We start from the raw sequence: 27958 nt of genomic DNA on the forward strand, positions 1-27958 counted from the left end.
ACTCACGTGTTATCAGAATCTTTACAGCTTAATATTAAAGCTAATTGCGGCTTTCCTTCTGCTCGGCGGATCTCAAATGCCTGCTATGCAGCACGGTGTTGATGCCGTGAATCAGGAGCACTCTGAGCATTTTTGTGCCCTTCTGCCTGCTGGTGTTCGGCGTGAGGGGTGGCATTTACCTGGCCAGGGATGTGTGAGCTCGCCTCCCTTTATAGCCAGAAGAGAACCCGGCACTGCTGGGGCTGATTCACCTCCTCCCGAAGCAGGTACTAAAATAGGGCAGCTGCGTTGTGTCCTGCAAGCTCCATTTGCTCTGCTCCGTGGAGGGGGAGTAGGCAGGAGCACGGGAGCCCTCTGGGGCAGCCGGCTGCCCTGTGGCACTGCCAGCCAGGTGAGGTGGCCGTGCTGCAGGCACAGTCCCGGAGCCTGGGATGGTGTTGAAGGGAGCACTTTGCAAGCAGCCAGGGTGCTTCCCTTTGCTTTCTTTTGTCCCTTCTTTCCCTATGTAACTCAGCTTATCTCCCACAAGAGAAACATTTCTGTTAAACGTGGCAGCATTTGGGCCAGCCTCAAGGACAGCTCATGGGTAAGTTCTTCGAGCTCACCCCTTCCCATTGCAGTGAGCAGCAGAGTTCATTGCACAAGGAGCTGATATCCCGAGCAGCAATGACCACTAACCACTGACCTGGCAGGGTTGGGGACCACCCTGAAATCAGCACCTGGAGGCTGTTTCCAGCCCCGCTAGGCACGGAGGCACGATGGTTTTGCTGCAAACATCAGCACCGGGCTGCATTTCTGCTCCCATCAATGCAAGGGGCAGCTGCTTCGTGTGACTTTGCTCTCACCCTGCAAAGGGGTGCACCCACCCACGTCCCTGGCCAGCACCTGCCTGTCCATAAAAGTGCTCAGGGGCAGTTATTTTCGGTCATTAAACAAAAATCACAGTTCCACCAAGCTCTCTGGTAGGGAATTTCCGACAGCGATGTCGCTGTTGCGCTATAGGTGGTGCTGTCAGATTTTACTGTCTGGTTTTCCAGCAACTTGTGTAGTGCCCGATTAAATAGATCCTGTGCCAGACAGGTGTTCTCTCACACTGCTTGATTTCCACGTTCTTCTTTGACCTCACTCTGCAGAGCAAACGGGATTTTAACAGCACGCTCAGGAAAAGGCTGCCCCACCGACTGGGAGCGGGGTCTGCAGGGCCCTGCAGCAGCACCCAGCCAAAGGACGGGCCCAGCCTCAGCCTTTGGAGCCCCAGGAGGGCAGCACCGGTACTCACAACGTGAATACACTCACTAATTAATTAGAGTAATTCCAAATGATTCGCATTAAGATCCCTTGAAGAGCCACAGCCCAAATCACACGTGGTTTTTTTTCCCCACTTTTTGCAGTAGATGTAAATCTCCACGCGTTGAAATAACATTTTTAAAAAGAACTATCTGGGTCTTATATAATCAGCTTGTCCTGATTTCCAAGAAAGCTCATGTTTTTGCTCAAGCAAGTGAAGTAATTTAATAAGTGCTTTAAAATCCTTTTCCGTATGTGGGAGGGTATCTTAAACTTAGAGGGTTTTTTTTCCTTACTTCTTATGGCATTTTTAATGAAGCATTAATGTATGCAGAACAGCCCACCAAGCCTCCTTCCATAGCTCCCTTCTACAAACAATGTTTGTAATGTATACCAGAGCTCGTCTTTTAAAATAGAAACAGATTGCCGAGCAGGTTTTATGTCCTTTATTAGACTGGAAGATGCTGAATTTAGGGCATTATTTAGTCTAATCCCTTCAAGAGCGTGTTTTGTGTATTACATAAACAGGGTTTCTTCCATCTTCTTAAACATCAGTAATATAACTATAAATTCCATCTTTTTACATGAAAGCAGCTGCGATCTGTGCTGCAGACTTGGTGATACCGTTTCCACCCATGATGCTGTTTATTTCCCATCATTACTTATGCACAAGCGTTTTTACAGTGTCCTCTGCAGGAGCAAGTCTCTCTCTTGCAATACAGATATTTTAACTGGGCAAATGATGCCTCTGAATCGGATGCTGTGCTGATGGCTTGGTTTACAAAGGCTTGTTTGATCTAGGACCAGTAAAGTGTGCAAAAATAGCATGTAAAATATGCATCTCGGGCGTTAACGTTGCTATTAAACACATTTATCTCTGAAACGAGACAGCCATGCAGGCATCTCAGCAGCTTCAGCGGAGTGTATTGCTGAAGGGTTTCCACCCCAGCCTGCCTGAGCTGCCGTCTGGCCGTGTTGCAGCCAACACCGTGCTGTGCCCCGAGCACCCTCCTGCAGGGTTTGTGCTTCTGCGTGTCACAGTCCTGAAATCCCACACAGGATTACCAGATCAGGTAATCATCTTCAGAGAAACTAAATTCCCATCCAAAATGTACATCTGAAATCACGTCTGCTTGGTGATCATTTGCGTTGGTCATCCTCCTTTGCACTTCTAAAGCTATCTTCCTGTTAATCCCTGGACTTTGAATACCCTTTCTCTCAGGATTTGTAATTTCTGCCGTTTTACTGCCCGGACCTTTCCTCAGCAGGGCTCCTGTCCCTAAAGGGAAGGCCAGGCTTCCTGGCACATCGCCACCATGCCCTTGCCACAGGCAGTGATGCTGAGGAGTTTCCTGAGCTGCTGAGGGCCCGGTGGTGGCTGATCAGGAGTTGTTCCGGGGTCACCAGGCAGGGAATGGAGCTCCAGGTTCCAGCCCATCACTAGTTCTGAACTGCATTTCAGCTGCTCTACAGCATTTAAATACTTCTGCTGGAGATTCAAACATGGGATGTGGGAAAATAGTGAACGCACGTAGTATCAGAGTACTGAGAAGGCTGGTTTTTTTCATTATTTAATGTACAACTGTACAAGGTGTGTTTTAGGAAACCGCCTGAGAATTTACATCATGGTGTTGGAGTGGTAATTATTGTTTGGCTTTTGGGTGGAAAAGAATTAGTTAAGATGTTCCTGCGCTGGTGATATCGATGAAGTTTGACGTTGTCTCTGAAACAAGGCAGCAAAGCCCCAGTAAAAGAGAAAGCCCAACAAGAGAGCTGACAAAGATGGGTTTCTGTCAGCTCTTTGTGTGCTGGGGAAGGAGAAGGGGCTGGGCAGCTCTGAGCCTGGCCCACCTCCAGAACCAGTTCACAATCAGTTCCTTCAGCTGCTCTGTGAGTTACGCGGTGACAGCACCTGCCAGTGCTGCCGGTCATCCTGCCAGGTAAATCAGGTTCGTTTCAGACAGGAAAGAGAAAAAAGGCCAAAGCTGCTGGAGGGGGTGACGGCAAGGCTCGCGCTGGTGTTTGGCACTTGGAGTAGCCCAAATCTCATCCCCGCCTGTTTGAGCTGATGGGAGCAGCAGTCTGGCTAAGGATTACCAAGGGCTGACAGTGAGTGGTTTCGGGTGCTGCTTTTAGGGTAGAGCTGCTTCTCCCTTTCAGCTGAAGTATCTGGTGATCTCTGTCATCTTTTTCAAGGGTTTTTTTTTGAGCAAGGAGATAATCAAAGTCAGAAAGGGGCAGCAGTGTTACCATCTGGACAGCGATGCCATCCCACAGCTTCACCAAGAGGTGTCAGAGCTTTCTAAGTTAAGCAGGTCAATATGTTTTGTGGTTTTTTCCTATTTGCAGCTTTCGATGACTTCAAAACTATTTGGGACCAACAAACTTCGGGGAAATGTATCGAGGCAAAGACAGGGGCACTGGTGAGTGGGAGGGGAGGAAGATCTGCAAGATGAATAACTGACAGCTACAGCAAGAAAATTGTCACAGAAGTGTCTCAGCTTAAGTATAGGCGACTATTCTGTGTAGAAACTAAAATCTGACGTGTTTAATGATCCCTGCTGACCTGCGCTCTTGAGTGCTGACCTGAGCAGGACTGTGATACACGTCTGGCTCTTCTGCAGCATCTCCCTTCGTCACGGTAGGACCCTTGAGCCTTCCCTGCCTGCATCTCCCATTGAGGCTGAGTTCAGCCTGCTCCTCACGTGCCCTGCCTGTGCCCCTCAGTGCCACACCAGAGGCCCGGTGACCTCAGAAGCACTCAGCCTGCTGTCCCTTCCCCCTAATCTTGTCCTCTCGTTATTCAAAGCTTACCTGAGGACGTGGCTGATCTCTGGTCAGTCTGGCTGATGGGCTATGCTGGCAGCGAGGCGAGCTGCACGTGGAGCACTCGTGGGCTGCAGCTGGCGGTGCTGCAGTTGTTGCTGCTGTCCCTGTAGACCCTGCGAGGCCCCAGGAGACCAGTGGGAAGGGCAGGCTGGAAGCTTTCAGGGAGCTGCCCAAGGGCAGAAAGCTTTATTTTGGCTAGGTAAAATATTCTTTCCTCGCCTTTCTGATTGTGAAGGGGGTTAACTTTTCTCTTGGTGTATGCTACGTGCAAAAAAAATGCAAAGCAGCTCTTGAGAGTGTGTTGGTACTGAGTGTGGACCAGGCAGTGGTAACTCAGTAGTAAGCTGTTAGTACAGGTGAAGAGCCCTCAAGTGCATGCAGGCCAACAGCAGGGCCTGGTTCTTCATTCAGTCACCGCAGCCTTCTGAAACCTCTTGACTCTCCAGTAATTCACTCCATCCTCTTTTTCCATCACCTTGGTCTTGGACAACGAGCTCTGGGCTTCAGCGCAGGGGACCTGCAGCCCAGCGGCTGCATCTCACGGGGCTGCGGGGAGTCAGGGCAGTGCCTCGTGCTGTACCACTGCCTTCCCAGCCTGTGCTCAGCAGCAGATAGGCTGCTAGGCCTCAGATTCCTTGCATACACATTTGAACACTTGGCTCTCTTTGTGCATCAAGACTCCTGTAGTATGCGAGGCAGGGAGTTTGGCTGCAGATGTGAGCCACCTGTGTGCACCCTGTGGCCGTGTGGCTCCCAGGTACCTGCGTGGCGCTGATGTGGGTGCAGCCCGCGGGGCCGGGCTCTCATCGCGCCCTCCGGCTTCTCAGAACCCAAAGCTTGGACTCGCCTCTCTCCCAGACTGAGCACAGGCTCCTGGCCTCAGGAACGCAGCCCAGTTTTTTGAATCAACTCTGCTGAAGATTTCCAGCAAAGCTCTGACTCGGGTGATTTTTAATTTTCGCTCAGGCAGTTCAGATCCCTTGCAGGTTTAGTGATGCCGTCACTCAGACGCAATGGCATGTGTTGTGACCCCACTTCATCCTACCAACTTCTCTATTTGCCAGGTTTTCTGGGCTCACGTGTAACTTCCCACTGCGGTAGGCTCCTACAGGAATATGAGACTCTCCCATCCCACATCACCCACCTTACTCCTGACCCTTAGGGTGAGAGGCACAAGCTGAGTCAGTTTTGAATGTCTCCTTGCCTTACCCTTCCTAATTTAGGGCCTGCTTGTTTCCCATCAGCTTCATTTGCTACAGGTGCACATGGGTTTGCAACGTTCCCTTAGGTCCCCTGAATGATTTCGGCAAGACTGCGTGATTTTGCTGTGGCCGTGTATTTGTACAGCAGGTTATTTACAGACATGCACATGCTCACAGTTGCCCCTTTCAGCTCTGAAATGTATTTGTGTAGCTCGCACACCACTTTTATGTGTGACATCCTACAACACGTAAGAAAAACACCGCAAAGCTACGTAACAACCACACGCATGCGATTTGTCTCCGGTTTAGGCCAGTATTTCCCAAAGGACAGCAGTTCAAAAGACTTAGCCAGGAAATCACCTAAAGGCATTTCAGTTGTTCACCAGTGTCCCAGTTTTCATTTTCTGAGTTGTACTCTCAGCGTCTGCAGCAGCTGGAGTCTATTCTTTTCATTTCTAAAGGTTACCAGTACAGCAATGTGCCTGAGTCTGTGCGTCAGAGCTGTCATTTCAAGCCATCTGCAACATGCTGCTGCTGATTATTTAAATGTTAACTTGTTCACTCCTCAAAACATGCAAGAAAGGAGAGAAAGATCATGAAACAATTATGTAGAGCTCTGTAGAGGCTTTCTTCACTGCTACCTTCCACACAGACATGTGAAATTCTTTAGTAGGGGAAAAAAAGTTTTTAATTTCCTATCTTGAACTTTTTATAGTACACTATTTTACTGCTTTAACTACGTTGCTGGTTTTTCTTTTTAGAGGCGCACTGGAAGCATACGTTCAATCAGTAAGAACGCGAGAAGGAAAGGAGTTTGCCCCCGTCTATCCCATCATGGTTCAGCTGCTGCAGAAAGCGATGTCAACCCTCCAGTGACAGCATCTGGGCAACTCTCAGACAGCAATGCAGTCATGAGCCTTTGGTGCCACAGGGATACTTGGGGTTAATGTAAATTACTTCCAAATATCACAAGCTTTACAATGAGACGTGTTTACCTATTTCCTGTGAAATTCCTCTCTTCTTGCTTTACCTTCTCATTATAGGAACTTATTTATACACAAATGTTATGAAACTGTACCATTTTTATGTGCTGTACATCTACATCTAATAAAAATGAATCATACTCCAGCATTCCTTTTGAATTTAGAAAGGTTTAAAATTAGAACATACTCAAATATTACAGTATAATTGCTGAATATGTCAAATAAGGAAGTAGCTCTTTTCCTATAAGCATAGTTTTAAGGAGTTGGATGCATTTTAGCCTTATTCAGAAAATTGTGCTTTTGAAATGCTAGAATCATCAGTTTCTATCTAAAAATTACTAATTTTAACACACGGAAAAATACTTACAACTAACATAAAATCATTTGCTATTGCACTGCTGTCACTTGAGAATAATTTATATTGATTTCAACTCTCTTCTGGCTCAAAGTGTAATAAAGAACATTGACTATCCAATCGTGAATTCAGTATTTAAGATTCTTCAGCAGCTTCCTAACAGCAAAGCATCAAAATATACTTAGGATGGGTCCTTGTGAAGCAGACTTTCACACAGAATTTGCTTATCTGTGTAGGGCTGACTTAACAACTGGTCTTCGTTTTACAAAATACACAACACCGAATTTTAAATGAATTTATTTGAAATAATATACAAGAATATAGTGTGCAAAAATCTTAGGGGCAACATCTTGTAGACGTGTCATAAACTGAAATTTACAGTTGTGATTTAAAAAAAAAAAAAAAAGAAACACACAGCTGTTTAGTACATGAAAAGCCATGATTGTAAAAGTTCACAGCAGAAGCAATTGTAATCCTACTGCAGCTGCTCTAATTTTAGACAGTTGGAGGAAAAAAAGTAAAGTGCAAGTGTTGCACGTATAGTTAAGTGCAAAGTTTGCCCCCACCACAAAGATGTCTTATGGCAAAATAAAATATTGGAGAGTATGTGGCAAAGACAAAACACAAAGTTAAAACTATGATGGTGACAATATCGACAGCACCATTTTTCTTGAGATAATGCTATTCGTTCATTTCATCCTGGTCTGGGCCATTGCTTCCATCGGAAAGAACAGCTCCTGCTACTGCCAGCGGGTGCAAACACATCTCACTCGTGGACTCAGGGTTTATAGATGGCAAGCCAAGAAGCGGCTCCCGTGCTACATCACACTACGCTCTCCATTTACCACGGCCCGGCAACGTGTTGGCATCTGGGCGGACTGGGAAGGCGCCAGGCTGACGCTTCGTTTTGCCACTTCAGAAACTCCCAGATCCGAGAATCGTAATTAATAATATGGTTGTGCAATACATAGGAATCAGCAATAAGAATCAATGTATAGAAACAGCTGTTACGTATTTTAAAATTCCCCTTTTTTGTACATTTTCTTTTAAAAATAAACATTTATACACATCTCCTTCGCCTCTTTCTAAAGTACTTTAGCACCACAGGATATCCATTTTCAAGCCTATATTACCTGATACATATATGAAGTTTGGAAGAAAAATAAGGCAATTTGGTTTAAAATGTTGATAGTTTTAGCTTACTTAATGTTCTATTGTAAAAAGCAAATCTGCACTCCTACTACCTCATTTCTGACTTGATGGTGCCAATATTTTATGGTCACACAAATTCACAACAAATAGTAAGACCTTGATCTTGCGTCTTCTTGCCATCAAGCAACAGCCATTTTGTAAAGAGAGTTAACAGCAAAATCCTGGCTTAGTGCTGTTGTGAGCCCTGAGAACAGAGAAGAGAGGAGAAAAACAAGTCAGCAGTTACCAATTAAAGGGAAATAGCCATTATCTTAAAGGTAGCAAACACTTATTTTGAGAGCTACAGGTACTTATAATCCTTGGTCAGTTACTCAGAAGAAAAGAGAAGGCCAGACCAGATGATTTTATCCCCTGGTCATCAAAAGACCAAGCAGACTTCATTGTTGCAGCGTGGAGTCAACTATGGTTATTTGGAAAAGGAACCAAGCTGTGAATGCAATGCTTAGTTCACGAAAAACAATTAAACAACTTATTTCCTGCTGTTGCTGTTGTATAACACCAAGGTAATAGGTTCCACAGATCCTATTATCTCGGCCCGAAGGCCCTGCGACAACAGGGAAACTCCTACTGTAGTGGGTAAGAAACACATTCTGCTGAGGCCAACCCAAATATTCCTCTCAATTATACTCCAGCACACCCACCGCGTTCCCTGAAGCTCAGAGGTGCAAGTGTGAAGAACGTTTGAGCTCACAGGCCAATGCCCAAGACTCCAGAAGCGTAAAAACAGTATTAATAAATAGTTATTCTAACTAAAACCACACGAAACACACAGGGCTGTCACTATAGATGAAAATAAGATGCAGTGCAACATCTGGGATGATACAGTGAACAGAAAAACAGCTTGTTCCCAGCAGCTGGGATTCGCTGAAACCTTCTGCAACAAGGGACTGAAAGCTCAGCACAAATTATGTACAGCAGTGAAGAAGGAACTTGGAGTTGGAGCATTTCTTATTCAGTCTTAGAGCAGCACTTGCACATGGTCTTGAGAAAATAAACTCATTTTCATGTGAAAATAAAAGGTGGCAATTTGAGGATCAAAATCTTAGACCTGTCAAGCCCACAACACACGTGATGCTTCCATAAAATGCAATAAATTCCAAGAATATGCTATAAAAGGCACAAAAGGGCTGCTGAACGGTGCTCAGTGCACCTCACAGGACCTTTCCTTCCAACTTACTTGCCTGTCTCAACCTGCAGGTTAGCCTGAAAGCCCTCATCTTACCTAATGCATCCACCAACTACTAACAACACTGCTGCAAACTCTTAAATTGATGGGCTTCTTATAAGTGGAAAAAACTTACTTCCCTGCACAAGAATTATCTACTGTTTTCCAACTAAAGCATAACAAATGAAAGTGATTAAAGAAAACATAATAGATTTTTTTCTCTCAGTGATTTCGTACATGCTGATAAAAATTAAGGGTTTAAAAAAAAGTGGTAAAGAAAAAGCTTTTACTAAAGAAAAAGAAGAATGTGATATGACTGAATCACAACAGAGAAGCACTCTGTAGAGGTTTTAGTGGTTTTGGAGAAATTGACAGATTTATTTTACATACAACCTCAAACTCAGTTACTTCAACCAAGAGGTCACTCCCTTCCCTCTGTATTTCACAAGGATGCTCGCTTTCAGGCCAAGGGAGTTCAGAGAACTCTCACAAGCTCCCAGAGACAGACCGTCTCCTCTCTGTCTCCTGCCAAGTGCCCCAGAGCAGGTTACACAACGTGGGAATGAAAATGAAGGTTTGGTCTACCAAGAAAAGGCGGAGAGAGCAGAACATATCTTGAACAAGCAGAAAACTCTGCAGCTACCATATGAGCAGATGTAACTGCATAATGAAAAAAACAGCTTGAGAGAACATACAGAATTTGTTCGTTTTCGTTTCCAACAATCAGGATTTAAACGTTTCTGTTCTTCCGCCAAGGCCTTGGCTTCTAGTGTGTACATCCGTCTTTCTTCATTTTTCATTTTCTTCCACCTGTCACCAAGTATCACACTTATGGCTCTGCAAGAGAAATGTTTTAGACTGTGGTCAGGACAGGATGGTAGAAATACCCTCATTTTCCTTTATCTCAGCCCTTTAAAAAAGCAAAAGTGTAAAAACAAAACAAAACAAAACAGAAGAAAAACATTTTTTTTAAACAACCACGTTTCTGATCATCTTCTCCTACTTCTTTTTTTTCAGTTAAACAGCTGAGACTTGTGTGTTAGCTGAGCACGGGTCAATGCACTTTCTAAAATTTCAAAGGGCGTCTATCTGAGTACACAGCAACTTGCACAAGCCAGCAGAATAGGAATGTTAAAAAAATCAGCTTGATGTGAACCCCCGCCACATGGTAGTTCACATTTGCTTTGCTCTACTTTCATGTTACACGATTATCTGGCAGCTTTGCTGAAAATATGTTCTCTAATAATTAGGGTAATGATCTGAACATGACCTCAGCCAAACAAAGATTTGATTAACTGCAAATCCCCGGGTCTATTTAACAGATCCGTGTAGCTTTCTCCCCTTTTAATCCGTGCTGGGGAGAACACGAGTGGGCAGAACATCCTGGTAAGTTCCCGTGCTAACGTTCCTACGCAGGAAGAACCGTTTGTTCTAACACACCCATCGTCACTTCCAAAAGCTGAATGAATTTTTTCCTCCTCCTTTCAAACTTGACGACCTTTGGACAGTGTTTCCCCACATCATCACGCCATATTGCTTAACTGTTGGATCAATATTCTATTAAAATGCGAATGCCATCCTTTGGCTCAATGAAGACCTCTATAAACCATCGCTGCTTTAGCAACAACTGTGAAGCTACCGGGTAGGTGTGCTTTGGCTTCAGCTTACAATAACGAAGGCTGCAAGACCACTTTTAAGATAAAAAGGGGTGTGCAACTGAAAGCAATCTGCTTTTTCCGATCTCAGTTTCCCTGCTGGCAGTGAAGCTGCTCACAGCCTTCTGACAGAAGCCAGCAGTGCCATCAGCCACTTCCACAGCGTTTCAGACATGGCAAGTCTGAAGAAGGCTGCTCTGCACCACGCCCGCAAGAAAACGCGTTTTAATCCCAAAATACTGCGTGGCACTGGTCAGGCTTTTACGAGCCCAGAGCCTGAAGGGAGCATGGTGAGGACACTACCGCTAAGCCTGGGCTGTCAAATGCTCTGGGGACTCCTCAGAGCAAACCCCTCCAGCAGCAACCAGACCCCATCGACACCAAGTCCCAAAGCAAGAACCAGTACGCTTGGTTTGCCATTAGAAGGAAACACACGCGGTTTAATTAGCAGGTTTTCATGTTTTGGCAGTATCCGGAGGCACACCGACAGCACCAGCATCTGGTTTTGTCAACATTTTGTGTGGGCCACTCACCCTCCCAGGAAAGAACACTGTGACCAGAGCAAGGTTGGCTGAAAAAGGCCCTGCATTAACAAATAAACGTGCAGCATCTGAAATCTTTGTATTTCAAACGCACAATAAAATAGTACCTCCACAGCCAAGCTGCAGCGAGGCACGAGCAGTGAGTACAGATCTGTGTATTTCAGAAAGCTTGCAGAATCTAACACAAACAAAAAGCTTCATTTCTCCAAGGAGATGTTTCTGTGAGTGAACTGCTGAGACCAAAGCAAAATGCATACAGAGAAATTTTACTGCCATAACCGAGACCTATTTCTCCTGATCAGAAACAAGAACGAACTGATCCTACTTGCACCTCATCAGAACTTCTTCACGCCCTGCACACTGCCTTTTTCCTCTTACGAGGCTGGGAAGGAGCCCAATAACATTTTAGCAATGCGCTACCATGGAGGATGCAAGCCCTCGTGTTGCAGTTAACTCACAAGGAGTTGTAAAACAGAACTGGAGAATGCCTCAAGTTCACTCAGTAATTATGTTCAGCATTAACAAAGGCTGTTAAAACACAGTTTAGGGGATTTGCTTTATCTTTAAAATGTACACGGCCTCAAATTACTCAAGTATTTCTGAACACACACATTATGGCTACAGCAAGAGTATCTGGAGATGAAATTAGAGTATCTGGAATAGCCTAACAACAGCTGAAGTCCCCTTATGGGCTATAGCATGACGTGAATGTGCTTTGAATGCTTGCAGCTCACTATCTTCGTGATGCATCTTGAGCCACTTTATCTCTGAACAGGCAGTTTAACTCAGAACAGTTCGAGTTTTGTCCTTTCTCATATCCATAAACAACATAAAATGCTGTAATAATATAAGAATTCCAGTGTAAGAAGTGGGGACTACATAAAACAAACTCTAGGATCTCCTCAGTAATCTGAAACCCACACACACGTGCATTCTCAAAGCGTGACAGCTGCCTCCAAGCAGCCCAATTAACGAATGCCCCAGCAACACGTAAGCAACAGTAGCTGAATGCCTATAAAACCAATTAGCAAACTCTCAATGATTTATTTTGTGTTTTATGGGTGCCAAGAAAGTGCTTTCAAAGGAAGAAGGGAGCAGCGTACTCTGAAGCTTACTCGTAACTCGCACCACTTTCCTTCATAAACTTCAATGTTCTCACTGAAATATTCAAACTATTTCCACATCCATCCAGCTGCGGCTCCAGTTCACTGCGCCCATTTAAAATCAGCATTTTAATTAAGTAATAATCAATTTTCCTGGCTGTCTTTTATCTGATTTCTCGCTTACAGTTGCGATGAATTTGAGGGTAACAGATCTGCCTCACTGAGGTTACAATAAACACTGTGGAACATTGCAGCCAGCACACACAAGACCGGCTGGAATTTAGGGAAGGGCTCTTTGTACGGCAGGGTTTTGTTTCTCAGCAGCAGTTACAGCCTCCCCACCAGAACAGGATGAAATACCCAAAGCCCTCTCAAAGCCCTGCCAGCTTTTAACTTTTGCCAGATTCGGCACTATGATTTTTATATGAAATGAAATGTTTACGGTAACATTTTTCATGTTATATATATTTTTAAAAGTCTGATTTTAAGATGGGTGCGCATTCAAGTGTTTTAGTTTACATTTACACAGGCACAACTAGCACAAAACATTCAGATTCAATATCCACATAACAAACATCTTTGTAAAAACGAAAGAGCAAACCAAGTGCCCTCCCCCCAGACACAAAGACATATGACTTCCTGCAAGTTTCAGCAGATGGTTCAGCGCTTTTAGGGCATGGAATATTTACCAACGTATTGTCAGGGTTAAGATCTGATTCTGCTAGCTCACCAGTAACCAAAAAAACCCACACTTTTATACCATTACCTGTTGTCTTTCCCTGGATACATCTGAGTATATTCAACTCTGTATTTTTTGGCAAAAAGCATGAAGGCATTCATTGGTCTTTTGCACTTGTTTGGAGAAGTGGCACTCACAGTACTTGCAGTCCCTGAGCTGTGGCTTTTGCCAGCTTTGCTGTACAAAGAACTGGAGGAAAGATGTGCTGATGCAGTAGACACACAGTTTTTAGTACTGCACTCGGATCTCTCAGCATCTTGATTGTTTGATCCTCCGCACGACAGAGAAGCGCGACGCTGGCGAGCCATGCTGCTGAGCACATAAACTGCAGAGGAATCCATTGGTGTAAAATCATAACTAGAAGAAAAAGACATCTTATGAAATGATCCAGCATTTTGTAGGTACAAGCCCTAGAGAGCTGCTCGTTCTCCAGCTGTGCTATCTAGTAGTCTGGGATCTCTTGGGTGAATTTGTGCTTTGAGTTTGTGCTCGATGCAGATGCAAGTGAAGAAAAAGAGTCTGGCAGATGAGCTAATGCTTTTTCCAAGTGACACTGGGCTGCTGCTTTATGAGGTCTGCTGGGTACTACCAACTCCCCAACTGTCTAATGATTAGTTATACACTGTCTTCAGATTTCACAATCTTTTGAAGTAAATTCTTTTCTTTCCACAACTGCCCTGACTGCAGCCCAAGTGTGGTCAGTGCACGATAGGTACCGAAAGTGACAGCTGCTCTGGGGAGAACAGGTGTTGAGTTCACTTGTGTGTAAATGTTAGTAACAAATACGAAACAATTGCATTAAAATAAACAATGTAATACACACTCTTGTACAAATAACTGCTCTAGACCATTCAGTTTGAATTGTTTTACAGACAAATCTTCCACTAAGCTTAGCATGTTTAAAAGCCTGTGACGCTGCACACTATTGAATTAAAAGCTGGCAAATGTCTGCCCTCTAGTGACAGAAATGTGAGAATCCCTCCGTATTTCAGCTATTTCAACAGCTTAACGTGTTGTTTGCATACCACTTAGACCTGCAAATATTACAAACTGTTATTTTTCTGTTGACCAAAAACTCCAAGCACTACAGGAGATGCACAGACTACTTGTTATCACCTCAGGAACTACCGGGTGTGAGCAGATTATTCTGGGAAACACAGGCTGAAGTCTTTAGCATGCTTTATGGGGAAAACGCACCTATAAAGGTGCTACTTGACCATGACTTTAAGATGCTACATTCCCACCACAGACCAAAGATAAATGCATGTAACTCTGAGGCTCCTCTCACCCACTGCTGAATGAGGCTGTAGTTAAACAATTTATGGCAAAGTATTTATTTCCAAGCACAGACCAGAACTACTAGCAGGGAAATAAATGCTGCAAGTTACAGCCCAGACCCATCTGTGCAGGCAGGCCCCTTCTGTGGGATGGAACCAAAAGCAAGGGTGGAGACTGAAGGACTGACACCAAAATCTCCTGGAGAAGGAAAAAGCAACAAAGAAGGGATAACGCTGACAACCCTGCAGGCCAGTTTACAAGATAATGAGAAAGGACCTCCCTGTTCTCCAAACAGTCCAGCAGCTTTCCTAATCTCCTCCTAACACAGCCACAGGATTTTGTTATTTAATTCTGTCCTGTTAACCGCAGCTGCTGCTGCATGCTCCTTTCTCAGAGACTTACTCTCTTCTGCCCCAAAATAAAACAGAGATAAGGAATTTGAAGTGTCCAGACAGTATTCAGCTGGGCTGCAGGGTGAGTAAAGAGACACAAGTCCAATGCCTTCAGTAAGACATAAACATGACTCTATCAGCTCTCCACAAAGAAAGTTCAGGAACAGGAGTTAGTAAGAAGAAAAAGCCTAGGCAGCAAATGAGTGAATTCAAACAATTTGAACCCACTGTTAGTTCCCACTGAAAACTTTCAAGAGCTCATAGAACTTGAACTGCAAACAGCGTTTTAAATTCTCTCTCTTGTAAAAAATAACAAAAAGCAACTGGACTAAAATCAGATGCTAAAAAGAAGCTAACATCATAGGAAAAGATGGGTTCTACTAAACTTAGAAAGGTCAAAATAGTATGGAAGATCTTTATGAGTACTCCTATTTCCTTTCTCAGAACCTTAGAATTATTCTGTTGGACTGCACTTCTGAAGGTCATCTGGGCAAATCTCTTGCTCAAACCAAGACAAACCTCAATCAAACTTTCAAGTTAGATGTCACTGCTCTATCAGGAAAGAACCACAAATCGCAGAATCTACAAAGAAAAGAACAAATCACGAAAGCACTGTATTCTAAAGCCGTACATGCGTTAGTTACTAAGGAACTACTCAGGCAGTTTCAGGTACGCAGCTGAAGCACGCATTAAGAGCTGGCAAACACAAGCTATTATGGAAAAACTACCAGGTTTTTGAAACCTACCCCACTTCACCTAAAAGATTTGTACAAGTGATTTATTCTTTGCTGTTTTATCTGATTTGTATTAGACTATCAGAAGCAGGGTCTGCAAAATTACCCCAAGAAATTCCTTTGCAGTTTAGCACAGCACAGAACTACACAGCTTTCCTGATCATTTCGACTTCGTTTTCCCCCTCATTTACCTTCTATAACCAAAAGTATTCTCTCTTTGCTCTACGTAATGCTTCAAATTCTTGCAGACTTAAGGTGCCTACTCATTAAATATAAAAACCGCTGAGGCCACTTTATTCAAAAATTACCTTTTAAATGTATCAAAAACACCTGAATCATCAAAGTTAATGGCATCAGGGTGTCCAGGAGGTAGACACAGATCTCCAAGATGCATTTCACAGCATGGAATGCCATGCTGTACCACAGTCAAGCTTGGATAAAAAGATGACCAACCTGAAGTGGTAAAGAGTTAAATTAGACAGAAGGCCAGACAATCTCTCTAGTTCTTAACCGGAGCAATCCTATATGCCTAAATGACACCATTTCATAGCAGTGTTCTGATGTAGTTTCTTTCACCCAAAAAAAAAAAATCAGAAACACTTACTCAGGGAATTCTTACTGCAAATACTTTATGTTTATCTAAAGTAAAATCTCATTCTAGCAAAAAAAAAAAAAAAAAAAAAAAACAACAATCAAAACTTGGGAACTTTTATCGTCAGAAGTTCAATGTTTAGTTGGAGAGAAAAGCCTCCCTTATTTGCAGCTTTCCTTTCTCCCCCCAGTTTCTCTCTTTTCCTGCATTCCACTTGAATACTTGACCCAATCTTGCCTGAAGTGATGTACAATATTTCTGTAGTTTTAGTTTGTTCAAATTCTGTTTTTTTCCTTACAAAGATAGTAAATTGATTCTACAACATTGCTTTTATCGATTTCTCGAGCAACATGGGACAGTAGTAAAATCTGCAACTACTTTCTAAGAATGTTGTAATATAAACCCAAGTGTACTTGTAGGATTGCATACCTTTGTTTTTAACATAAAAAGGGTGATCAAGTCTGCATTCTACTGTAAGCAAACCATCTTCCACTGTGCCAGGATCAAAAGTCAGCTTCAGCACTGACTCACCAAAGGAAATACTTTCTTCATGAGAAATCAACTTCAAACCATCAGAACCATAGCCCTGTAAACATGCATACAGGTCAGAATTTTCCCCTCAGAAAAAGCATACAACTCTGTATACTGCAAGTGTCTATTTGTCATCGTAAGGTATATTACAAAATATCAACATTCTAGGTGTTCTCACTGAAATTAATAAAATAATAAAACATTCAAAACATACCTAAATGAATTCAGTTCAATTGCTTCACAGCAAGATAATCAAACAGTGCAGTGATCAGCACTAGACAAGCTCAGCATAAAATCTTCCAGAGATAGTAATTAAAGGTGTAGAGATAACATTGGAAGGTAAGTATTGTGCTACAGCTATTGAAATGCACTAACAGCTACCTTGTAGGCACTTGCTGAGCCATTTTCCTCTTTTCCACAGCTTTCAGACCTTGCAAAATCTTCAACATCCTGCCATTCTTTATTGCGGCCTTTATGAAAGCACAAACGAGAGCCTAATACATTTTTTTTTAAGGAAAAGAGAAAAAATAGATTAATGGCACGTAAAAAGGACATTATTACAAAACAAAAAGAAAAAAAAAGGAAAAAACAAAACAAAACAAAAACAAATGCTTATTCAATAATGCATGTTATTTACCTTTTAGAAAACAGTGCCAAACAGTCGAGGGCCAAGAATGGCACCATCCTAGATCATCATCATCTGAAAGTGACGACATGCAGAAAATGCCAGATTCTGACTCACTATTCGCCTATTAACAAAAGCAAAACGGTGCTGATGTATTAATGTGTGAGATTTCAGGGCTGGTCCTATACATATTTAGGCACATTGTCTAATTTGCATCTCTGTCATAATTCTGCCTTTAACACAAATAGGAATGCAACACGAAGACAAATATTCAAGAAATACAGTAAATGTGAATGGAGCATTCTCATGTCCTGTACTTGACAGGTGCTGTCCTGAACTTTTTATTTTTCATCCCCTGAAACTCATCTGAGCCCCTCTGGATCATCTTAGGCTAAAGTACAAGTGGTTTACAACCTATCATTCTTTAGTCATCCACAAAACACTTAAAGCACAGGTTATTCTGCAGTGAGATTACTAGAAAACTACAAGTTTGTTCTAGATAAATAGCTGGGAAAAACACGTCATTAACAGACAAATTTCAGACATGAATACACAGGAAAGGGAGAAACAGGACTGACAATTTTTGTGTCTAAAAGGATATGGTTCCACATCCTTGCTTCTCAAGATAGCAAACAAGGTAACACGATTGTGAGAAGCTTGCTATAGAAGGAACAGCAAGAGAAGCAGAGCTTTCTCAGAATCTCCTCTACAAAACTATGCACTCTATCGCTTAGTACAACAAGCCTACAGTGTTTACTAAAATGAAAACTATCAGAGAATCTAGCTTAAACTTAACAGCTCTTTTTTTAACAAGTTTCTCTTTTCAAAAAGCTTAATTCATTGCTCATTCATCTTTACTTATTTTAGATATGTTTCGGGACAACTCACCCTTTCATGTCTGACTGGTGTTTCATCCAAATCATTCTTGGAGAAGTTGGGATCATTCTTCGAGGATCCTGGTGGAGGACGTGCATAGGAATGTAAACTTTTGCTTGTAGCTATTATGTGAACAGGAGATGATCTACAAGAGAAAAATAGATTTTAAAATATTTCGGATTAAGGCGATGCAAGACTTCGCTACCATTACTCTAAACTGTTTTTATTTAGTGAGATTTCATAATTCATAATTTTAAAGCACAATCACTGTACATATAAATATCCTGCCAGATTTTGAATATCTACTGAAAACTTAATAATTCAGGTAAGTACAGAAAATTATTTAATTCAAAAGCAGCAGATATCCTGTAGTCACAGGTGACTATTCACTGCACGTGACACTGTGTACGCATATGGCTGTATCTACACTGCAATCTTGAGAAGGAACAAGAAGACAGCATTAATGGCACTAGGAACAACAAATTTACTTTAACAAATGTTGCTGTTTGCATGAGCCGAACGCCAAATAAACACCCCCACAACAATACTCAAACGGGATGACTAAAGGGTGCAACCTCAGGCAAAGGCAATGTTTAGCGTAATTGCTGCATAGCTTCTGTCTGCCACCCAAATGACAGCACTACTTCCTCAGCAGCACCTCCTTGTCACCATGTTGAAATTGTAACAAATATCTTGAACTGAATACCCCATTCTGAGAGACATCTGCTCTGTCATAACAAATAAATCCCAAGTGCAATACTTTTAACAGTACTGCATTTCATTTTCTTATCATAAACCTAAGAGCAAAGCCGTATGACAAAAGGTGAAGCCTGGAAAATTCTAAGATCCCACAACACTTCTCCCATCCCTCCAGAAAGTACAGATAACACATCTGAAACAGTAACAGTAAATAATAACATTGCATTAGATTTCCAATTAGCTCATTAAAAAGCATCTGAAGTCAGCACACTAATAAGTATTACTGACTATTAGCACTAGTAAATATTAAGAGATTAACACAAGAAATTCATCTTAATTTTTCAACTGCTGCTTCGCATGAGGTAGATGCCAATAATTTCTGAGCTTCCTGTGGTTAGGGAACGTCCTTATACTGTCCTACCTCATTCATGGCTGGCAATTAAGAAATTTTTGCAACAGGCTCTTAAACTAGTCCTGTGCAATCATCTGTGAAAGGAATGAGGTTACTGCACAGGAAGATAAAAAACAGGTCTGCAGTTCAAAGTCAGAGAGCAGAGGGCGTGAAGAGGGAAGGAAATGTTTCTGGAGATTTAATATTACAAATCCTGGAGCTAAAACTTGAAATGAATGTCAGTACCTGTTATAAAAAGAGCACTGCATCAAAGGACTCTGAGGACTTGTGGCAATATTTGCTAGTTCTGTCAACCAGTTCACCCCATTCTCACACGAGTAAGCGCTCTCTGAATCGCTGCTTGAGGTATGTTGGTTCCATGAAGGCCTCGAACACTCCTGATGTGAAACATCGGCACCAAGCTGGAAAAGTGCAGGTGGGGTAGAATCTGTCTGCACAGCCTGTAGCTCAGGAAGATCGTCTGCAAACAAAGGCACAAATTGCCATAATTATACCTACTGGTAAGCACTAGTTGACACTGAATCTTGCAAATAAAGATCAAAACCAAACTCGAAGGAAGCAAGTAATTGTATTTTCTCATCTCACAACTGCCAACAGTTTACAAACCCTGTTTGTAACACTTACAGAAATACATGCACAGCAATAATCCTATCTCTAGTCTCCTATACATTCAAACAATCATTGTAAGAAAAATATCAAGCAGCTCTAGATAAAAATACTGCCTTGGTAACATGGAAATAAATCCTTTTACTGGACTGACTAGTTTACTAGAATTCTACCAGAATTATTAGTCAGAACTCTGCACGTGGCAACACGTCTCACTAAAATACTAAATGTTTCGGCAAAAGCCAACTAAGTTACTCTGTTCTTACAAGTATGTCACTAAAAATAATCAAGGTTTGAGACTGCAAAGGGAGAGATTTCCCAGGCTTCCACCAGTCAACTGGAACCTAAAAGCTCAGAAACGGTGAAAGCTGGGTATGCAGCCTGGTAGGGGTGAATTCTTATCAATAATCAATGTATTTCATGTGCTATGCAGGATAACAGAGGGGAACGAGCTTAATAACAGAAGGCCGTCCCATACTGTCATGTGACTTAGTATCATTATTCTTAATTACTTTATGACTTCAATTAAATGTGTTAATATTTCATGGATCATATCAATCCTTTTTAAAGTGCACACTATTTTTCTCCAGTAGGTAAGAACTGATGTTAAATGTTCTTCTACCCCTGAATCTCTATTTGGAGTTGATCTAAAGGAGCATAATTTCCCTTTAGGAGGAGCTCTTGAGCTGTTATTCTTGTGAAAAATAAAAAATAAAAAAGCCTCCTCTGGAAATTAGGAGCAGAAACTTGCAGCTCGAAGTTCAAAGAACACATTAAGTCAACAAGCCAGTGTGTCAGAGCTGGAAATAGGTTACAGGGAAAAGTGATAGTAAACTTTCCGACGTCACACTGCACTGTCACGTTCCCTGCCCTACCTAAGTCAAAGATCAGTCAGAAACCTCATTCAGTCGGCTCCCAGTAACCTCACCATAGGAAAACTGCAACCAAAAAAGCTTCAGAATTGGCTTCTTCCGAGAGCCACGTCATTTACCGAGTTCCATGTGCTCATCACAGGACGCGTATCCCGGAGAAGAGGGCAGGTTTTCATTACACTTCAGCAACTCCAGTGAGTCATTCATCCCTGAAGTTCTCTTGTCCACTACCAAGAGCAGCTTCTGAACTGCATTAGGCATCTGGTTTGTCTTCACTTCCCACACCATGTTAGGATGCTCCAAAGTATCTGACTTCAAAGAGACAGAGGTTAAATACTTGTGTACACCTAAATTAAGCGCTACAGCAGAGCTCCTGCTGTAAGGAGTTTGTTTGTTTGCTTGCGTGTGGCTGGAACTTGCCTTGCCACAGCCTGTGAGTGCTGCGTCCCGGCCTCCCCAACCCTCCCACAGCCCACGTAAACAGAGCTCACTGCGCACCGAGCCACTCAGCCCCCCACAGAAGGGGCCCAGATGCGATTTGCCTTTGGTAAGCCCACGCTGGCTGTTCCTGCTCACCCTCCTGTGAGCGGGGGCTCGTGGTTTTCAGGAGGCTTTGCTCCCCCGCCTTCCTGCCGGCCAGGGTTCGGCTGCCCAGCCGGCAGCTTCCCCCCCATCCTCCTCCTTCCTACAAGCCAGGCGTGACGTTCGCTTTCCCAGGTCCCGGCAGCCCTCCGGCCCCTCAGAGATCACCCTGATGATGCTGGGGCTGCTCCTTCTGAGTCAGCTGCTGGCCCCAGGGGCCCCTTGTGCCTGGCTCTGGTGGCCTGCCCCAAACTGCTCATGCTCAAGCTCTGCTAGAGGCAAGATGCACCTTGGGACCTGGGCAGCAGGGCCACAGCCCTTGCAAGCAAAGAGGATGCTTGACTCAGCCTTTCGTCAGCAGGTCTCCCGTGCCATTTAGCATCGTGCCCCCCTTCTCCCTGCTGGAGTATCTGCAGGGGCCTCTCCACTGCCCTGCGCGCCCCGTGCTGATTTCAGCTCCTGCTGTAGCCTCAGACACATTTAACTGCTAACGTCGCAAAGTGGGTTGCAAAAGGAAACAAAAGAAAGCCACCACTAGACTTTTTGCAGTTTCATTTCCCCAAATCTCAGTACTATAACATTTACACCAACAGCAAGCCTTTGAATTATCTTCAACAGCCAGAGAACTGTGATTATTCCGTACTAGCACTGTCTCTAAACGCTGACAAACAAGGTTATCCGGTCTGTATTCATTTGGTTATATACTGGTGTGGTTTTGTTTTCAGATGGTGATGAATTAAAGCTACCATAACACTACTACTTTCTACCTTAACAAAGCGTCATTGGAAAAGTAATAGTCCCTCACAAAATAGCAAAAAATGTAGCCTGGTAACGAAGAAAAGCTCAGTGGCCTACCATGACCTCTATGTGCACCCCGATAGGGAAACACAAACAGCTAACAGCCAAAAGCTAGTCCCTCCCTTCATGTGAAACAGTAAGCCTACCACCATACAAGTTCCCCTGCTGTATTGCATAAAGGCCCTGAGAATTAATTAATGAAAACCACTTTATTTTAATAAACGATTTAAAAGTATTATGTGTGTATAGCCAGCACTAACAGGATTCTCTGTTTTCGCTCGTTCCAAGAATCTGTTTTGTTCACTTTGCAGCCTGTCACCTACATGGCTCGATTTGGTGCCACCCCTGCCTTACATCCTGGCCCTGCCCAGCCTACCTGGCCCTCCCCTGGGCCATCCCAGCACAGTTATGGAGATGTGGGGGAAATTTCAAAGGTGCACAAGGCAACGTAAGCCTGGCTCAGAAAACAGCAACTGCATGTGCTATTCCAAACAGCCACAGCAGTGTCAAGGACAGTTTGTGAGCAGCAGTGTCAAGGCTCTCACTGGAAATTTCTAACCCTTTTCTCTTAAATATACGCAAAAAGCACATAAAGTCACATTCCAAGAATAAAAGAGATGGTTAATACTACTGACATGTCACTACTATAAAGCCACGATGGTACAGTTCTGACTTGAAAGAGGTGGAGGAGGGAGGGAAGAGAAATGAGAGCGTGTTCTAATACACCAGCAATGGTTTGTGTGTTACACCTCTAAGCAGTGTCTCTAATGCAGTTTGTTCTTCTATCATCCACTGGTAAGAATACAGAATATCGAGCAGAAAGTCATTTCTGCACAGCAAACCCAGCTCTCAGTACTGCAGGCCAGGACCTCGCCGACCATCTCCAAGTAGCCAGCTCCACAAAGCCACTCCTTGTTTTTCTGGCCTGTCCGTGTCCTTCCCCCCGCCCCCACCATCTGCCTTGCTTTTCCTTCTATTTTCTCTCCCTTCCTTTCTCCTCCCCCTGCCAAAAGGAAGGCTTGGGGTTGTTTTGGGAACATTGCCCCCTCCTTGGAGCCTGCCAGGTTTGAGCACACCTGTGCTGGCACCACGGCGACGGGCAGCTGTGAGGGGAAAGCTGCCTGCTCCACTTGAGGAATTACTCAGGCTTCCAAGGCTCGAGGACTTTCTAAACCAAAGCCACCCATATGTAAGAGCCAAAAAAACCCAAGCAAACGAATTCAAAGGAAGAAAAGCAGAGCTGGGCACTTTTTCTGCCCAATTAAAGGCTGTTTTGAACAGCGTGTTCTTCCTGCCTGGGCCTTGGCCTTTCGGTGTTTTGAAACGTCAAGGGAACGGTCATGGATTAGCTCGCACGGCCTTTTTTTGGTTCAGTTTTCGCGAGGCTGTTGTGAAATGTGCTGGGTGGGGGCGGCACGCAGCGCTGCGACCGCTGGCAGAAAGCTTCCCTCAGAGCCCAACGGGTTCGTTAACGGGGACCCGCGCTGTAAAACGAGTCCCTTCCTGACATTAGGAAGAAAATATGGGAATATTAAATAAGAGCCTATTGGCTACAGGGAGCTACTTCCACTTCAGAAGGGCCAAGGGTAAAATAATTCCCGTTAAAAGGGGAGCGGGGGGAGGGGGAGGGGGGGCTGGGCTTCGTGAGGAGAGGCGAGCCCGGCCGAGTCCCGCCGGACTTTACCGAGCGACACCGAGCCGAGCCCAGCCGAACCTCGCCGAGCCTTCCCGAGCCCAGCCGAACCTCGCCGAGCCTTCTCGAGCCCAGCCGAACCTCGCCGAGCCTTCCCGAGCCCAGCCGAGCCCTTCCGACCTCCGCTGAGCGCTACCCAGCCGAGCCCGGCCGAACCTTTCCGATCCCTTCCGAACTTTGCCGAGCCCAGCCGAGCCTCCCCGCACCCCCCCCCCCCGCACACACCACGTGACCCCGCTTGGCCGCTGCCCTTGTTTATAAACTCCCCGCCGGCAGCGCGCATGCGCGCAAGGCCCCATTCATTCACAACTGCGTAACAGCCCGGGGGGGGGCAGCCCCCCCCCCTCCTTTCTCCCCTCTCCCCCCTTTTTCCCCCTCTCCCCGCCGCCCCTCTCCCCGCGCAGCCGCCTCCCCCCCGCCGAGGAGCCGGCCGCGCTCCCTCCCCCAGCCCGTGCCGAGCCGCCAACCCCTGAGGAAGGGGAAAAGGGGCCGGGGAAGGGGCTTCGAGCGCATTTTCCAGCCTGGCGCTGCCGCTGGAGCGCCCTGAGGGGCAGCCGGCGCTGTGGAGGCGCCCCTCGGAGCTCAGCCCGGCGCCGCGGAACCGTCCCGGCGCCGCCGGGCGGCCGAGGCACGGAGCGGGGTAAACAACAGCGGGCCGCCCGCCCGCGGCTGCCACGATGAGGGCTCCGCAGGCTCCTCAGCGCCGCCCGCGGCCGCCGCCACCCCCCCGCAGCCCGCCAAGCCCCGGCCGCCCCCCTCCGAGCCCCGCCGGCCGCCCGCAGCGGCAGCCCCGCAGTTGGCGGCACTTACCAGACCCGTCGCCATTACCGAATTCCCCTCAGCTTCCCCCCCCCACCGAGTCCCCGCCGCGCAGTCCCGCCCCGTGCTGACCAGGCTCGGTCGTTGATTGGTTGGAGGCGGCGTTGCTCAACGTGTCTCCGGTTTCGATTGGCTGAGCGGCCTGCCCATCAGGAACCCGCCCGGAGGGCGGACATGTTTTGACTATCCTGCACAGCTGATTGCACCGCGCCGCACGTCAATCACGCGCAGACAGCGCCGCGATTGGCTAACTCCATCCTCGGCTCGCTGCGAGGCATTCTGGGAGCTGTAGTCTCGGCCGCGGCCGCCGCCGGCCAAATTGGGCAGGTGAAGAACGACAGCCCCCAGCGTGCCCCGCGCGGCGCCCGGCCGATAGTAAACAAGGCGCTGAGGGACACGTGTACCGCGCCCGGCCCCGAGATGGCGGCCGGCCCCGCCGCCCCCCGCTGCCTCAGCCCCTCACACCTCCCCTGCGCCTACAGCGACATCAACAACATCGCACAGCCCGCTCGGTTAACACACCAAACAGGCTGGTGATGGCCTCCCGCGGCCCGGCGTGACACGTCCGTGCACAGCTCGAAAATAAATTATCATATTTAAAACAACCCGTGGAGATGGCCGAGATTTTGTAAATTCGGGATTTCCCGAGAAAATTAGCTCAGTGCGCTGCTTTCAACGCCACCCCAGTCACATAAAGGTGCCTTAAGTCACGCACTGGAGCTGTTGTCGCAGTTAAATGTAGGCTCTACAATAGGCTTGGCGTTTAGTTGGTCAAGCAAGCAAAAATAAATAAAAAAATAAATTAGCTATTCCCATGTAAATAATAATGACTCATGATTACCTATAGAGCCCCATGGGGTGTGCTGCGGCGGCCGCCAGGGGGAGGCTGTTTGTGCCGTTACCGCACGTCCAGGGGGTTATGCAACGGGGTGAAAAATAAAAATAATCACAAAATCACACGCTGGAATTACATCCAGTACCAAAGCACACCCAGCGTGCAGGTTTCTGGACTCTGAGATTTTGTTTCTCCCGGAGGCAATAGTTTGAAATCAGAAATCGGTCCGAGGGAATTTAACCAAAAAAAAGCTTTGGTGCTCAATTACCCAACAAAACAGCTCTTTACTGATCATTTTCCCTACTTGAAAACATCGCGATTTGAACACATGCCTCTGGAAAAAGCTGAAAATTAATGCTGAGTCTCAGCTATGAAGAAACTAGACTGCTTTTTATAATACCGACTGTCCAACTCGACATCCCACAAGCTCAGGTTTTCCCTGTATCTAGAATTAAGGCTTTTCCTAAGTAACTGGTAGATCTTTATTTAAGAGAACTTATACAGCATCCTCTCTCTAAAATATGTTTTAATAAACTGAAAAGTGGTAAATCAGGAATCATCTTTACACCACTCTACAATAAAATTAACTTTAAAGCTGTTTTCCTTCCTCCCCTTCCCTTTTGATCTCCTGTATATGTCTAAACAACCTTTAGGCTGTTTGGGGAGAGGCCTAAGCTGCTGCTTTTTTATTTCACATAAAATTTACCATGGACCCTGCATTTCCAGATTGAGGTTTGGCAGAAGACCTGTATACACAGATGTCTCCACTCTGCCAACAGGCTCCTAAGATTGTGGTACAGCCACTTGGAAGGTAAAACTCCCTGTTTACTCCTCAAGGAAAACCTTTCTACCACACTGGGAAAGGAGAAACATACACAGGCCAGATCAAGTGGGTGTGTATACAAAATCCTGTTTCCAGGTCCAGTGGATTCCTCAGAAAAACAGTGTCAGCCTAAAGGTTAATACATTGTTGTGGTATTAACCTCATTTACACCCCACTATGTGATTTTTCTACCCAAATGGAAACGTATTTTACAACTACTTCGGAAAAACACATTTGCTGTGAAGGTTCCTGATTCTTTACAAAAACTTGTGTGTAAATGTTGCATGTGAAGCCCAGTCCTCTCAGATCCACTGGCCCAGACTCTAGATACTGGTCTAGACAAGTAAATACCACAGCTGAATTAGAGCCTTGGTATCACACTTACCATCTATAACATACAGAAAAAACACATAAATATGAATCCTACTTAGGACTTAGATTAAAATCTCATAAATATGGGCGTGTGAATTGTTTTTAAGAGTCTAACACCAAAAACATAACATCTTTCTTATTTTCAAACCAACCTCTTCTTTGCATAGTGTAAATTAAAATGTATTCAGTGAGACGAGAAAATGAATAAGAGGACACATATTCCATACAGTAGATGGCAGTAGAACACACAAAACCGTATCAAAGATTACTTACAAACTCCCTGGTTGAAGTCAAGTATGTATCTTCTAAATTTCAGAATTCAGATTATGTCAGTCCCATACTCCTTGCTCTGCATGTCTACTCTCTAATTAAATCATTACTCCACACACACACACCCTACCTCGCCTTACACCATTCTCAAAATGAATGCGTGCTCAGAGAATGAATCAATACTGTGTAACACTGACATTGTCGGCAGCTTTGCTGATTCAGTTGCTTTTTCTGTTTTCAGAGAGGTAGACAAGGTGGGAAATTGTGAAGTGTTGATTGTGAATTCTCATCACCTTATGTAGGGATGACTACCAAGAAGCACAAAATACACAAACAGAAAATAATGATACAGATAAATTTGCATTTACCCTCCCTTTCTTATCCTATCTATTTATTTCTTAAAATTGCCAGCCTCAAAGTTAAGAAACCACAAGGTAGGTTTAAAAAAAATAAGAAGTCATACTAGTAAAATAAATGTTTTATATTGTGTTTGTGCCTATCTTTACTTTTCTCTTGTTAAAAGACAATGTCCTGTCTTGCTTTTATGACATAACTACTGTTGACTTTCTGAAATACAGCATATCATTATTTTAATTCTGCTGCACAGATGCTTTTACATCCACATGTAGATATTTATTCACCCTCAGTAATTAATGAAATATTCCCTAGACTTCAGATCAACCGTGCTCGCCAGAGCTTCCACTTTTATCCAATGTGCCAGCCTCTGTTTTGCTGCCATTTTGCCTGACCCTCGCATGTCATTTTTCTCCCTCCACAATGACTTCAGTATCTTCTGCAGACATTCCTACTCCGTCCCTCTTCTCACAGCCTTTTATGGCTAGCTGCAATGGTGGTTGACTTGCTCCACCTTCGTAAGGGCTCCTAAGGCATGCCCACCTCTTTCATCTCCTCACAGCAGATCTGTTGAGAAGGCAGAGCAGAGGACAGAGGACTTGGTGCTTCCAGGAAAGATCTGAGCCACAAAAACTTTTTTCTGCTCCTTGCCACTAACTTCTTTTTTTGAGAGGAACGAATGAATTTTGCACAATTCATGCGACTGCTTGAAGGGAATCCTTG

The 27958-nt window shown here is 44.7% G+C and overlaps 2 protein-coding genes across 4 annotated transcripts in view; one reads left to right on the top strand and one right to left on the bottom strand.

Annotated features, from left to right (window-relative positions):
* The window catches only part of COG5 (component of oligomeric golgi complex 5), a 181821-nt gene extending 174982 nt beyond the window's left edge, over positions 1-6839 (top strand). Inside the window, exon 22 of the mRNA XM_084298421.1 lies at positions 6080-6839. Coding sequence (XP_084154547.1) covers positions 6080-6194 — 115 coding nt within the window. The 3' untranslated portion in view covers positions 6195-6839. The remainder of the gene's footprint in view (positions 1-6079) is intronic.
* Positions 6840-6937: 98 nt separating this feature from the next.
* HBP1 (HMG-box transcription factor 1) lies at positions 6938-25441 on the bottom strand. Of its 3 annotated transcripts, none has more exons than XM_084298437.1 (11): positions 25423-25441; positions 20809-21001; positions 19437-19671; positions 18113-18245; positions 17237-17348; positions 16981-17093; positions 16498-16654; positions 15785-15929; positions 13100-13429; positions 9729-9870; positions 6938-8052 (listed from the first exon to the last, which is right to left on the bottom strand). In XM_084298437.1, the coding sequence occupies exons 2-11, from the start codon at positions 20975-20977 to the stop codon at positions 8035-8037; spliced, it is 1554 nt and encodes a 517-aa protein (XP_084154563.1). In that variant the 5' UTR covers positions 20978-21001; positions 25423-25441; the 3' UTR covers positions 6938-8034. The 3 variants fall into 3 exon arrangements, with proteins under 3 accessions (XP_084154563.1, XP_084154564.1, XP_084154562.1); XM_084298438.1 differs by lacking the exon at positions 25423-25441 and adding an exon at positions 24573-24608; XM_084298436.1 differs by lacking the exon at positions 25423-25441 and adding an exon at positions 24573-24588 and having other exon boundaries at positions 20809-20997.
* Between the last annotated feature and the right edge of the window lie 2517 nt (positions 25442-27958).

This window comes from Netta rufina (genome assembly GCF_964035555.1).
Source record: "Netta rufina genome assembly, chromosome: 1".
In the NCBI taxonomy this organism is placed as follows: domain Eukaryota; kingdom Metazoa; phylum Chordata; class Aves; order Anseriformes; family Anatidae; genus Netta; species Netta rufina.